At 47.4% G+C, this 13161-nt stretch overlaps 1 protein-coding gene across 4 annotated transcripts in view; it reads right to left on the bottom strand.

The window, feature by feature from the left end:
• LOC147619691 (Acyl-CoA N-acyltransferases (NAT) superfamily protein) overlaps positions 1 to 13161 on the bottom strand; it is an 81365-nt gene that overhangs the window by 50583 nt on the left and 17621 nt on the right. For all 4 annotated transcript variants that reach the window (XM_086773381.1, XM_086773384.1, XM_086773385.1 and 1 more), the window contains exon 3: positions 2114 to 2221. In XM_086773381.1, coding sequence (XP_086629507.1) covers positions 2114 to 2221 — 108 coding nt within the window. The remainder of the gene's footprint in view (positions 1 to 2113; positions 2222 to 13161) is intronic.

The following is a 13161-nucleotide window of genomic DNA, read 5'->3' as shown; positions in this document are numbered from 1 at the left end:
CTTCTATAACTATATCCTCCTATGCAGAGGTCATATCTCATGCATGCAACACACTGGGACTGAGGAGCTAGAGAGCATCCCTGACGCTCAGTTTCTTGTGGAGTCAAAACCCCCATGACGTCTGCCCTTTCTTATGGGTGACAATGCAGCAACCTTCACTGTAAGGGTATAGATGGCACAATTGAGTAAACCTAACATTTGTCACCAATGCTTCGCTCCTCTGGAGACAGAAACACTCCTCACAGAACTACCTTGCACCTCAACACGTGTGCAGCTGGCTGGCCTATCAATTCCCAAAAGGTGTTGGGAGCTGTGAGCTTCATCAGTAGGGACTCTATTGCCTAAAGCATGGAGACTGAAGAAGCAGTCCAATAGTCAAATGATGGTTGCTAGCCTGCACTTCACACTCAGCATCATTAGAAATAGTACACAAAATCCACCACATATCCATAGCAGAGTGGGGATCCCTCCCTCACCCTCAAGACTCTTACTGAGAAATACCTAGAATCCTCACAGCATGGCGCACTTCCCATGCCAGCTGAATAGGTGACCATTCATTAGTTTGCGATAACATACTGAGTGCTCCAAAACATTGACAGTTGCGGGTTAACCTGTACCAACAGCAAACTATTCATTCACCAGTGATGCAGCTATCCCCGGGTAAATCATAAGGTCCTCCCAAGCATGCATCTCCTAATTCAGTAATCTATCTTGCAAAGAGTCCACGCAGTTGAAATTTCTTAATCACTAGTTTGGCAGTGTTAAGAGTTGATGAAGGAGCCAATGCCAATTTCAGAAGCAGCACCATTAGAGTACTCTTTTGGTCCACTGTTTCAAGATTTGACTTTAAATAGGCTGCATGTCCATTCCTTCAGATCCTCCCCTTTATCCACACTGTTTTGACCTTTCTCAAACTCTCTTAAACAGAAGTAGCAGCTTTAGCTAGTTGGGATCTCCAAGAGTAAACTCAGTTGGCCCAGAAATCAGAGAAACAGGTTGATTTCTGGTAGTCCAAGAGCATATTTTTTGGCCATAACAGGTTGATTTCTGTTAGTCCAAGAAGCAGGTTGATTTCTGATAGTCCAAGAGCAGATTTTTCGGCCATAACAGGATCGTATCCATCAATCTTATACCTTGTCTTTTTATCAATAAACCCCTAGCATCTCAAAACTTATCTGATTAATATATCTGAGGTGGCCTACAACCATGCACAAATCCTGCCACCATCCTCTTGCTCATCCAACGCATTGTCATCTAAGCCATTAGTTCACTCACATAGGGCTTACCCTGTTGCGCCTTAGAAGGGCCTCGACTACCACTTCCACGAGTTTCAGCTTGCCTTGCCTTGGATCTTCTCCATTCTGATTCTTAGCCTTGTGTGCTTTCATGACTTCTACCATGCCAATTTTCCTTTGATCAAGCTGTAATGGTGTGAGATCTTCCCCAAGGTAGACCTTGAGAAGGAGCCCTTTGTTCAAGCTGTAATGTTGCAGGAAGGCCTTCTGTGTTTGTGCATCTTTGAACTTTGAGGAGAGACGCACCCAAGCCCTGCAGCTTCTCTAGCAGACATAAAAGAAGAAAAGAAAAAGCCATAACTCTGTTCCAGAAAATCTTTCCAATACAGTCATTTTGGTCCCTTCATTTCATTTCTACACCAGAGAATCTTCTTCCAATGTCACTTGGCCACTTTATTCACCAGTCATTTTGGTCCTTCTATAACCAGAACTGGTGTCCCCTGTCTTTTCCTTCCTCAACAGTAATGTCTCATGGACACAATTAACAAATTTCTTTCTTTCTTTCTTCATATTGATATCTATGTGTTCCATCATCCTTGTGTATCCCCCACTTGCTAGGCTCTCCCTTTTGCTTCCACGCTTATGCAAGGAAATTGTTCATTTCCCAAGTTTTTAGTTCCACCCCTAGGGAGTAGGCCCTTGACAAATATACAACCAAACACATGCCCAGTCTTAGCTCACTTTAGATCACAGTCTCTACACTAACTATTAAATTCCAGAAAGGCATGTTGGTAGCAACGAAGCCTAATGACCACATCTAGATATGATATACAGATACAATATACAAGTTCCAAAGCATCAACATAATGTTATCTTACCTCAGGGCGACTTCCACTTATTTCATCAGGCAACTTTGCAGTTTGATTCAGGTCAAGTGAGCCCACCACTACCCGGTCTTCAAATACTTCATCCATCTGCCCATTTAGCTGACATCAATGACACAAATGTGTTTAGTGAGCATACACCCTTCAAAACCAAATAAAAGGAAAGGCCTAGAGGCCAATGTGACCTCTTTCCCATTATTAAATGTGAGTATAACTTGGCAGTGCTGCGTGCAACAAATAATGGATGTATTCACCAACACATCCAGAACATGCACTGCAGTGCAGTAATATAACAATCCCACATAATGATCCTTCCACATGCTGTTTACAACATAGATAAGATGTTACAAAAATCATTTCTTTAACTTACTTGTACAATAAATGCATAGACCTCAACATGCGTGTACAGTGGTTGAGGACTGTTCATGGCTGCAGTAGGAAGTTGCTTGTAGATGGACCTTGTTGCTTGCTCAAGATGAAGGGGTCTGGAGATGAAGGGGGCTGGATACTTGCAAGGCTAAGGGGCTGAAAAATGAAGAAGGGAAGAAGGAGGGGTAAGGTCTTTAAATAGGCCAAATATGCAGCCAAACCAAATCCAGCTGCTGGTGAGTCATGACCGCCCTGTGTTCAAACATCTAAAACACCACATGAGCAGCTAACCAAGGCCCTCCTCACATGGAGCCCATTTAAATCCCAAGGTGTCCTAAAACAAAGCCAGAGGACTTCCCAAACTACAGCCTGATGGTGACCATTGCTGACACAGCAGGCCGTGATGCTCATTCGCTTCTTGCTAATTGTAGGACTCCACCTAGCGCCAGCTCTTTTTCCCAACCTGACATCACTCCCAAATTGCTTCTAATTTTCATGAAACTATGGTTTCATGAGAAACCATGATAAACATTTTGTCTATTTAAAACCCTTATGTCTCAAAGCCTCTACCAATGGGTGTATAGCCTAGTAGTGTGGGTTTGTGACCAGGAAGGGGAAGGTCCCAAGTTCAAATCCCCAGCGGCATCCAGGCTGCTTGCGGTCACCTTCAGGCAGGAGATCAAGCCGTTTTTGGGTGGTCACTCAAGGTACCACATAAGGATCTACTCATGAAAAAAAGTCTCAAATCGTCTTGAAGGAATGCCTTTGAGACAGACACCTTAAGCTTCAGACAGAACATGTATCTATATCTGTATAAGCATGTGTGCATACCTTCACACACACACGACTTGACCTACACATATACGTAGCTAAATGGTTGTGCATAAGCCCAGCTAACAAGACAAAGAATCATTAATGTCAAGTGCACAGCTGGGATGACTAAACTCCAGGCTAATTCCTGAAGTGGGCTGCAGATAAGTAGGAGTCTAGGGCAATAGCAGCCTCTTATAGGCACCGGAAGACAGCTTTGTGGACCAAGATCAGGTCGGCCAGGCATTGCAAGAGGTTTACCTCAGGGCATCTCACTCCCACTTGAGGGTCAGGTCATGGACAGGACCCTTGAGGTCTAGAATAGGTCTATCATACAGTCCTATGGACAGCTTTGTGTACTATATAATATACTGAAAATACAGCTCTCTCTCTCTCTCTCTCTCTCTCTCTCTCTCTCTCTCTCTCTCTCTCTCTGTGTTGATGTTGTGCATCAGGGTTCCCATCTCAGTTACTTAGGGCTGGAAGAAGAAACACAGAGCTTCTATGCATGTAACACTTAATTAAAGAGACACATAAGGGAGAAATAGGTCAATGTTTGATGGTACTGTTTTGAAAAAAAAAAGGCTTCTATTAAGCTATATAATAACATACAAGGATCCAATGTCATCCAATAACGTGCACCCATTGAATTAGGGTGCCACCTTGACATAAACTTCATTCAATACACTCGGAATACCTTTTCTAATAGGCACTATGCATGTTGTGAGCCCTTGTCCAGGGACATGTAACCAAGCACTATCTAGGTCATAAGAGTCAAGTCAGTCTCAAGTCCATGTGCAAGTCCCATACATAATGATACAACCTACTTTGTGTCACCATTTGGCCACCCAAATGGACCACCCTTGCATTTGAGCCTTGTGCTTTGGACTGACACCCGTTGGGGTTACTAGATCCTTATTTGGATACTAGGCGATACGACTTTCCACTGGGCCTGAGTGACTTTTTTCTGTGCCCGAAAACACCTGCAAAATTTACTAACTTCGTGAACGGGGAATGTCCATGACAATGGTGCAATGCATACATGTGTGCATGGTTGGAAATTGTTTTCGTGTGCTGTTTTACATGCTTGCTTGGTTTGTGTGTGCAATTCCGGGAAGGGGATGCCCGCTCGTGAACCGTGGGTGTATAATTGTTTGCTGGCGAGTTCCCATGGCATGTGAACAGTTGGTAAGTATTGTCCAAATATTTGTTTTTATATTAAAAAGGCTGTGTTTGTGCTTATAACCTTGCAAGATCACACTTCATCGAAGTTATAGTCAGAGGGGTTTCCGGCTGAGTGGACGATGCACACTATTGTGCCGATCCATAAAGCGGGAGATGTACTAGACCCCGGGAACTACAGGACCATCATGATTGGCCATATATTGGCCAAACTATACGGGGGCAGTTTTGGAGGCAGAGCTGCGCACTCATGCAGAGGTTGGGGGATTGAGAGCAGCAGGCCAGGCAGGCTTCCGTCGAGCCTTCTCGACCATCGACCACATTTTTACATTGAGGTGCCTGATTGATCAGGCCAAGGCACGGAGGCAACGGCTCTATTGTTGCTTTGTGGATTTTCGCAAGGCATTTGATACTATGCCCAGAGAGCGCCTCTTTCGGCGACTACAGACACTAGGCATACCTTCAGACATGATGTGGGGCATATATAGGCTATATGAGCAGGTCTTTGAGAGAGTCTGATGCCCAGGAGGCTTGTCCAACACAGTTGCTAGCACCATTGGTGTGAAGCAGGGGTGCCCGCTCTCCCCCACGCTCTTTGGGCTCTATATTGATGAGGTGGTCGATTACATCACACAGGGAGGAGGCTCCGGGGTTGAGCTATCAGGTATTACTGTCCATGTTATGCTTTATGCTGATGACATCGTCTTGGTATCCGACACGCAGGTTGGGCTTCAAAGACACCTTGTGGCTCTTGATGACTTCTGCGCACAGCAGGGGCTCACAGTGAACCTTGGGAAAACCAAGGTTATGATCTTCCACACTTCACCCGCAGTCAGGAGCCACACTACTCTCACATTAGCAGGAGGGCGGGTCGTGGTGGTGAGCTCTTATGTTTACCTCGGCATCACATTTACTAGCTCAGTTGGACGCTTCTCCATGGCTCAGGCAGTCCGAGACAGAGTGACCTGGGGGTATGCAGCTCTTGCTCGCCTTGAGCGTCAGTGTCATCAGGCACATTTTCAGGAACCCCGCACGAAGGGGTGGCTCTTTGATACATTAGTGACACCAGCCTTGATGTATGCAGCAGCGGTTTGGGCACCAGGGCTTGCAGCCTCCACATGGGTACAGCTGAAGAGACCACAGATCTTGATGCTCTCGAGGATGATACGCAACAAACCATCCGTCCCGCAAGACATTGTTCGAGCTGAGTTTGCTGCACCACCTATGGCAGTGGAGGCATTGTTCGAGACGATCTCCTTTATATACAGGATGAGGGAGATGCCCACGGAGAGATTATCCCGTCGAGCTTTTGAGGCATCTAGACAGCTAACCGAGGCTGGACACACTGGATCTTGGTATGCACAGATGCTACAGTGGTTCTCACATCATGGGATAGACATTGAGCGGTTGCCACCTTTTCAGTATGATCAGTCTGCTCCACGGGGTTACCTCTCTCACAATGAGAGGAACAGAGTGATGAGACAGGACATATGGCAGCGCTACATACAGGAGACATGGACAGCACCAGAGAGCCAACTACCACCGAAGATGCTGTATTTCAGAGACCACTTTATGAGCATCTCAGGGGATGGGTTTATACAGCGACTGCGGTATATGGATGTATACATGCCCCACAGCTCTCACGTTGCTATTGGACAGCTACGAGTCTCATCACATCAGCTAGAGATAGAGGCTGGGAGAGCGGCACGAGTTCCCAGAGCCGAGCGGATATGCAGGTTGTGCCGCGAGGAGGTGGAGACTGAGGATCACTTTGTATGTAGATGTAGAGCCCACCAGGGGGTCAGAGATAGATATGCAGGATTGTTTGAGGAGCACTCTTCACTACATCAATTGATGGAGGCCTCGGACCAGCGACAGCTTGGCAGACTACTACTAGAGCTTCATAGTTCTCGAGAGAGACTCCTCCAGACACCCGCTCCCACTAGGGGTGGGAGACAGTCCCAGCTCACAGATTTCTTCCAGAGAGCTATGCCAGTGCCAGCTGATGTACCACGTGGGGTGACCGCACAGAGAGCAGAGGAATTGAGAGCCAGGAGGAGACCTAGACAGACTGGACATAGAGCACCCCGACTCCGTCACTGAGAGATAGCAGCTATCCGAAGGAGACACCAGATGGAGACACAGGAGAGGCTAGCTCGCTTTCATTCAGACTCAGGGTACATGTTCATGCCATTCACAACCTCAGCATCGGCGATGTATGATATCTTATATCCCTCTTATGGCACTGGATGGAGTTAGACATAGATCTGATAGCATGCTTGTACTACCCCTTCAGCATATAGAGATGCATCTTGCCTTAGCACTCCATCCACATCCCCACCCCCCTTATATTGTTTGTATATGGGCTCCATCGATCCATGATGATTCACAGTTGTATCCAGACACATGCACACTTTTTCTTTTGTTTCTTTTCTTCCGATGACCGGAAGAACACAGTTGTATTATTTTTTGTCTCATAGGCCGACTTTGGCCTCTCGTAGACGTTAATATCTCTTTCTCTCACTCTCTCTCTCTCTCTCTCTCTCTCTCTCTGCCTGCCTGCATTTCGCCCGCCTGCACCCTTGCTCCTTTCTCCCCACCCACCCTTGCTTAGGCCCCCAAGGCAGCAACATAACTCTCCCCTGCACCTGTAGCTGAGCATCTTGTAGGTCGCATTTTCTGAGTCTCTCCCAAGGGGAGAGGGTACCCTTGAGGGGGGACTCGTTCCACCAACAGCCCTCTCCTTTATCAGTAGCAACACATGGAAAGTAAGAAGTCTTTTGCCTCAGTCACCGCGCTTCACGATTACCGCCCATTCCTCCACCCGTGAGCAAGCCGACACCATGGGAAGCCTACCTCATGCAAGAACTGAAGAAACTCCAGGGAGAATTAGCAGCACTGAAACACGAGACTATCAAGAAAGATGAACAAATCAACGAACTGAAAGTGCAAGTGCAAGCCATGAAGACGAAGCAAGAGGAAGCACGAGAAGGACCCATACCTACAACACTACAAACAGAAACGACAAACCATGTTTCAAAGGTAAATTCAGTTAACTCACAAGATTTTGTTAAAGAAGTCATATCAGCGGTCAAAGAAAAGGAACGAATGGAAAGTAACAAAAAGGTAATCAAAGTCGGTGGTCTTCCTCAAGGCTGGGATAGGGCAGACATAGCTCAAGAGCTTCGAGAAGAATAAAGTTAAAGAAGCAAGAAAGAATGGCAAATGGGCAATATATAGAAGAGGACAAGCAATCATTAAAGAATTCCGTACCCCACCCCCCTCAAGAGCAAATCCATCCATGGATGAAATATAGCTATTTTTATTTTGAACCTCAATTTCGAACTAGATGCAATAGAACCCATTGTAATTTAAACTCTTAAGAGTCTTAAGAGTTCATTTTGAGTTATTTCTTTTCAGTTTTATGCCTCTTTGGCATCGATACCCAGAGTGGAATGTAAATGGATGTACCTGATCTGTCCCATAGGTCGGATTCGGCCTCCCGTGGACGTTAATATAACTCTCTCTCTCTCTCTCTCTCTCTCTCTCTCTCTCTCTCTCTCTCTCTCTCTCGCCAGCCCTCCGCCACACACTCTCTCTCGCCAGCCCTCCCTCCCGCCAGCCCCCCTGCTCGCCGCCCTCTCCTCTGTTTCGCTTCTCCCGCCTCTCTCCCTGTTCGCTGTTTCGCCCCTGCTCGCCGCCCTCTCCTCTGTTCGCCGCCCTCTCCTCTGTTCGCTACTGTCGCCACCGCCTTCTCCCTGGGCCGCCCCTGCTCACCGCCGCCTTCGTTGTTCCTTGTTCGCCGCCGCCTTCTCCCTGGTTCGCCCCTACTCACCGCCACCTTCGCTGTTCCCTGTTCGCTTCCGCCCTCTCTGTTCGCCACTGACGGCCAGTACTGCTGGCAATATGCTGGGTCACCTCCCTCTCCGCTAGGGTGTGTGGTGACCCTTGCTCAGGCCACCCTTGCAGCAGCATAATTCTCTCTCTCTCCTCGATCTCGAGGAATGGCCCCGAGTCTCCAAGAGAAACTCGAGGCCCTCGAGACGGCAATGAAGGCACTAATCAAGGAGAATAAGAAGACATCCAATTCCAACTGTAATATGCGGAAAGCTTCAGAGAAGGATCGGTACTTCAAAACTCAAAAATCAGCACTCTCTTCGCGACGGCAATTAACGCACAAACTGAAAGGAGATGTGCAGAAAAATAGAGAGAGAAGGGGGAGATGGAGAGGACACAGTATTGGGTCCCAATTACCCTCTGTAGGGCCCCCACCACGGATGGTGTATTTGCTTTATTAGAATGATGTAAATCTGAAAACAAATACAGGAAACTTGACCTTTTCTTGGCTGGAAAATCCTGCCCTTGACCTTCAGAAGTCCACCCCTTTGCTTGGCAATCTCCTTGGCTTGACTGGCCCTTGATTGGCTTGAGCACTCGGTGAAAACTGCGATGAATGATGGGATTATGGCCTCCACTATATATACTCCTCCTGAGGAGCAGTCGGCCAGCTGAAAAAACAAGCTATGTCCCACGACTGGTGAAATTCAGCAATAAATGCTGAATTAAATCCCAAAAAGTACTACCTTTTTTTCCTAACAGGCTGAAAGTGATGCGCCTACTTCTGATTGGCTGGACACCACTTTTGTCCACAATCCCAAGGCTGGGCAGCCTGTATGGGCTGCCCCATACATGCCCTACAGCCATATAAAGGCTGTAATCTCCTGGAGATTGCCTTATCTGTGCCCTAGGGCTGTCCTACAGCCCTTCCATGGCTGGTGGGTTCAGCCTGGGCCTTCTTGGCCCTCATGGGGGTGGTTCTACACCATTCCCATGCCCACACTCAGATCCGGGGTAGCCCTATGGGCTGGCCCCTTGTCCTAAACATAATCTACTCAGTGATCTGGCATCCGGTACCATACCAGATACACAGAACCACTGACATCATTCTAGAGGGAGACTCACAGCGCGGACTGGCACTGTTTCATGTGCAGGACAGTGCACACCTGACCTCGGACGACTGAGATGGATCCCTGGCTGACTCGTCCCGGACTGGGCTCACATGGGACCAGTTCACCATCCCAGGTCCTGCACCTTCTGTACAGAAATGTCTACGTGGCATCCAAGTGCGGGATGCACGTGACATCCCCTTCTGCTTAACTTGACGGAAGTTGCATAGCCTCCAAATAATCCGTCAATAATGCCGGATAGTCTTCGAAAAATTCTTTGTCGAGCCATACCGCTTCATGAGTTCCTCGGTCCTGAAACTTCGTGAGGAACTGTCGTAGTCTTCGGCCTGAGCCATGCTTGAAACGGTGCAGAAGGATCTGTTCTGGAACCATTACTTCTGCTTCATCAACAATGTCTGGTTCCGCTTCGTCTTTGACCTTTGAAGGAGGTGGACCTGCATATGGCTTTAACCAACTGACATGAAATACATCGTGCATAGTCCAACTCGGAGGTAGCTTTAACTGCATAGACACCTCATTAATCTTTTTCCGGATGGGAAATGGTCCGAAGCTCTTGAAAGACAACTTTGGGCATCGTTTGCCCACCTGCTTCAATCTTTGCTTCATAATCCGAAGATACACCCAATCCCCTTCCGAAAACTTCATGTCTCTTCGGTCTTTATTGGCCTGTCGAGTGTAGGCCTCTTGCGCTTTAGCCAATCTGTCTTTAACGGACTCTAGGATCTCCTGGTAAGACTCCGTCACTCTGTTTGCCTCCGGTACTGAAGACGAAGTCCTGGTTAACAACGAATGGAAAGGCCTTCCAAACGCTGCCTCATATGGAGTCCTGCCAATAGCTGAAGAAAAAGAGTCATTCAAAACAGCTTGAACTAAAGGCAAAAACGATTCCCACTTACCTTGCTGATCGTGGACATAACACTTCAGCACATCAAAGGCCAACTGGTTGTATATCTCTGTCTGGCCATCTGTCTGTGGGTGGAATGCACTGGAAAAATTCAACTTAGTACCAAAATTATCAAACAATGCCCTCCAAAAATGACTGGTAAACTTGGCATCTCGGTCTGACACTATGGTTCTAGGAATCCCGCCAATCGGGTACCAATGCCGAATGAATAGCTGGGCAACATCCTCCGCGTGTTACATTGGTAACAGAGCATCAAGCTCAGCAAAGCTAAACACTGATTCAGTCCCAGATGATGGTGTACAGGTCCAAGGTACAGGAAAGTACACGGATTCGAAGCCCAAGGCGAGGAGCACAGAAGCGGGAAGAACTCCCAGGAGGTTTGTTGGTGGTGTTCCACAGTGCCAGATGGGGATGGCAGTGCCGTGAGCCAGATAGGTTCTCAGGTAACGGTCCCAAGGGAGGTTGATCCTCCAAGGGTGATGTGAGAGTGCCAGACTCGGTTCCAAGAAAGAAGACCAAGACGGTGTTCAGAGCCAGGGCAGGAATGGATTGTGGACTAGAGGAAGACCAGATGCATAGATCTTCATCACAGACAGAGTGGTTTGGAGAACACGCCGGGATTTCAGAGAAAAGGGTTTGCCATTGACGGATGATGACAGAGGGACTTCGGGACAGGATTGGGATGATGACAGTCATCCAAGAGCAGGTTGGATTCCCGTCATCAAGTTTAGCAAAGGGGGATGTCATGTGCATCATAGATGCCATGGACATTCTCAGGGCTAGATCCAGAAAAGGCAACCAGATAAAGAGTATGAACCCAGTAGAAGAACCAAGATGATGGAGCACAGAGCACAGAGCACCTCTGCAGTGTAGACTGAAGCAAGGCTTGGAGAAGAACCAAAGGGATGCTGTCGGCTGCTCACAGAACCAGTCGGCTGAATCAGAGGACTTGGGCAGCATCAGGCGCATCATAAACAAGCAACAGATCCAGTAGGGCAGAGTTTATCATCAGTCGGGCAGCGCTAAATATTAGACTTTAGTATGGACATGGAACTGGCGGACCAGCAGTCGGCCAGCATAAAAAGGGGTCCAAGACCCATATAAAACGGCCCCCTTGCTCTATGTTTCATTCATTCAGCCCACTAGGGGTTTGGATCAGTAGGGTCCTAGTCTAGGGCAGAATTTTGGGTGTTTTACCAAATTACCACCTTTTCAGAAAGGCAGCCAAGGGCTGCAGACATGTACCCTTTTTGTACCATAGTATATATTGAATTAACAGCACTTCTCTCTCTCTCTCTCTACTCTCTCTCTACCTGCGTTTTTGCATCAGATGGTGCGTTTTTGCATCAGAAGGTTTTCAAGAGTGTTTGCCTCCGGTACTGAAGACGAAGTCCTGGTTAACAACGACTAGAAAGGCCTTCCAAACGCTGCCTCATATGGAGTCCTGCCAATAGCTAAAGAAAAAGAGTCATTCAAAACAACTTGAACTAAAGGCAAAAACGATTCCCACTTACCTTGCTGATCGTGGACATAACACTTCAGCACATCAAAGGCCAACTGGTTGTATATCTCTGTCTGGCCATCTGTCTGTGGGTGGAATGCACTGGAAAAATTCAACTTAGTAACAAAATTATCAAACAATGCCCTCCAAAAATGACTGGTAAACTTGGCATCTCGGTCTGACACTATGGTTCTAGGAATCCCGCCAATCGGGTACCAATGCCGAATGAATAGCTGGGCAACATCCTCGGCGGTCACATTGGCCCTGCAAGGAATAAGCATAACAAATTTGCTGAACCTATCAACAATAGGTAAACACTGTGTATTACGCTTACTCGGACTGGGAGGCAAATTTGTGACAAAGTCCATCGAAATGTCCTGGAAAGGACCCTTAGGAATTGGCAAAGGCTGTAACAACCCTATCTTCTTTCCACGAGGAGTTTTCACCTTTTGACAAATGTCATAGCGTTGTACATATGTAAACACATCACGCCTCATCTTTGGCCAATAGTATTGCCGTTCTAATTTCTCCAGAGTCGAATTCATGCCCCTATGACCACCTGTAATGGCGTCATGGGCATCATGGAGAAGAGCTGCCCGGAATGACTTCATGACACATAGTCGGCCTTTGTAGAAAAGCCAACCATCGCGTATCAGAAAATGACATGGTCCTGTGGCATCCAATGCCTGTTCCCACTGAGTGCCGAATTCTTCGGAATCCGCGTACGTGTGCTTCATGTCCTCTAGTCCTGTACCAACAAGGTCAAGTCTAGTGGTCTGAATTGTAGATACTTGTCCCTTCCTGCTCAAAGCATCGGCCACTGGATTGGCCTTTCCTGGAAGGTACTCAATCAAACCACCGAACTGCTGGAATATCTGACTCCAGCGGTGTTGTCGATCACTCCACTGTGCACTTGGCATCGTCTGAATCCAGCGCAATGCCTGATGGTCAGTGCGAACCTCGAAGTCACGGCCATACAGGAAATGTTTCCAATGTTTCAAGGCCTGTATAACTGCTAGGAGTTCACGATCATAGACTGAGTAATTCTTCTCGACGGGCAATAACTTACGAGACATGTAAGCTACTGGATGACCATTCTGTTGCAATACACCTCCAATTGCGATGTTACTCGCATCGGTGATCACCTGAAATGGTTCGTCCCACGAGGCAAGGGCTAAACAAGGCGCTTCTGATAAAGCCACCTTGAGGTTCTAGAATGCCTCCAACACTCGTGGAGTCATTCGAATCTTTTGCCTTTTGGTTTTCACTCCCTTTAGCAGATCGGTGAGATCTGCCGAGAGATCAGAAA

The sequence above is a fragment of the Cibotium barometz genome, chromosome 33, assembly GCF_041138505.1.
Source record: "Cibotium barometz isolate CiBa-2024 chromosome 33, ASM4113850v1, whole genome shotgun sequence".
NCBI lineage: Eukaryota > Viridiplantae > Streptophyta > Polypodiopsida > Cyatheales > Cibotiaceae > Cibotium > Cibotium barometz.
The sequence above is the reverse complement of the archived record's forward strand: the minus strand, read 5'-3'. Positions and strand labels throughout refer to the sequence as shown.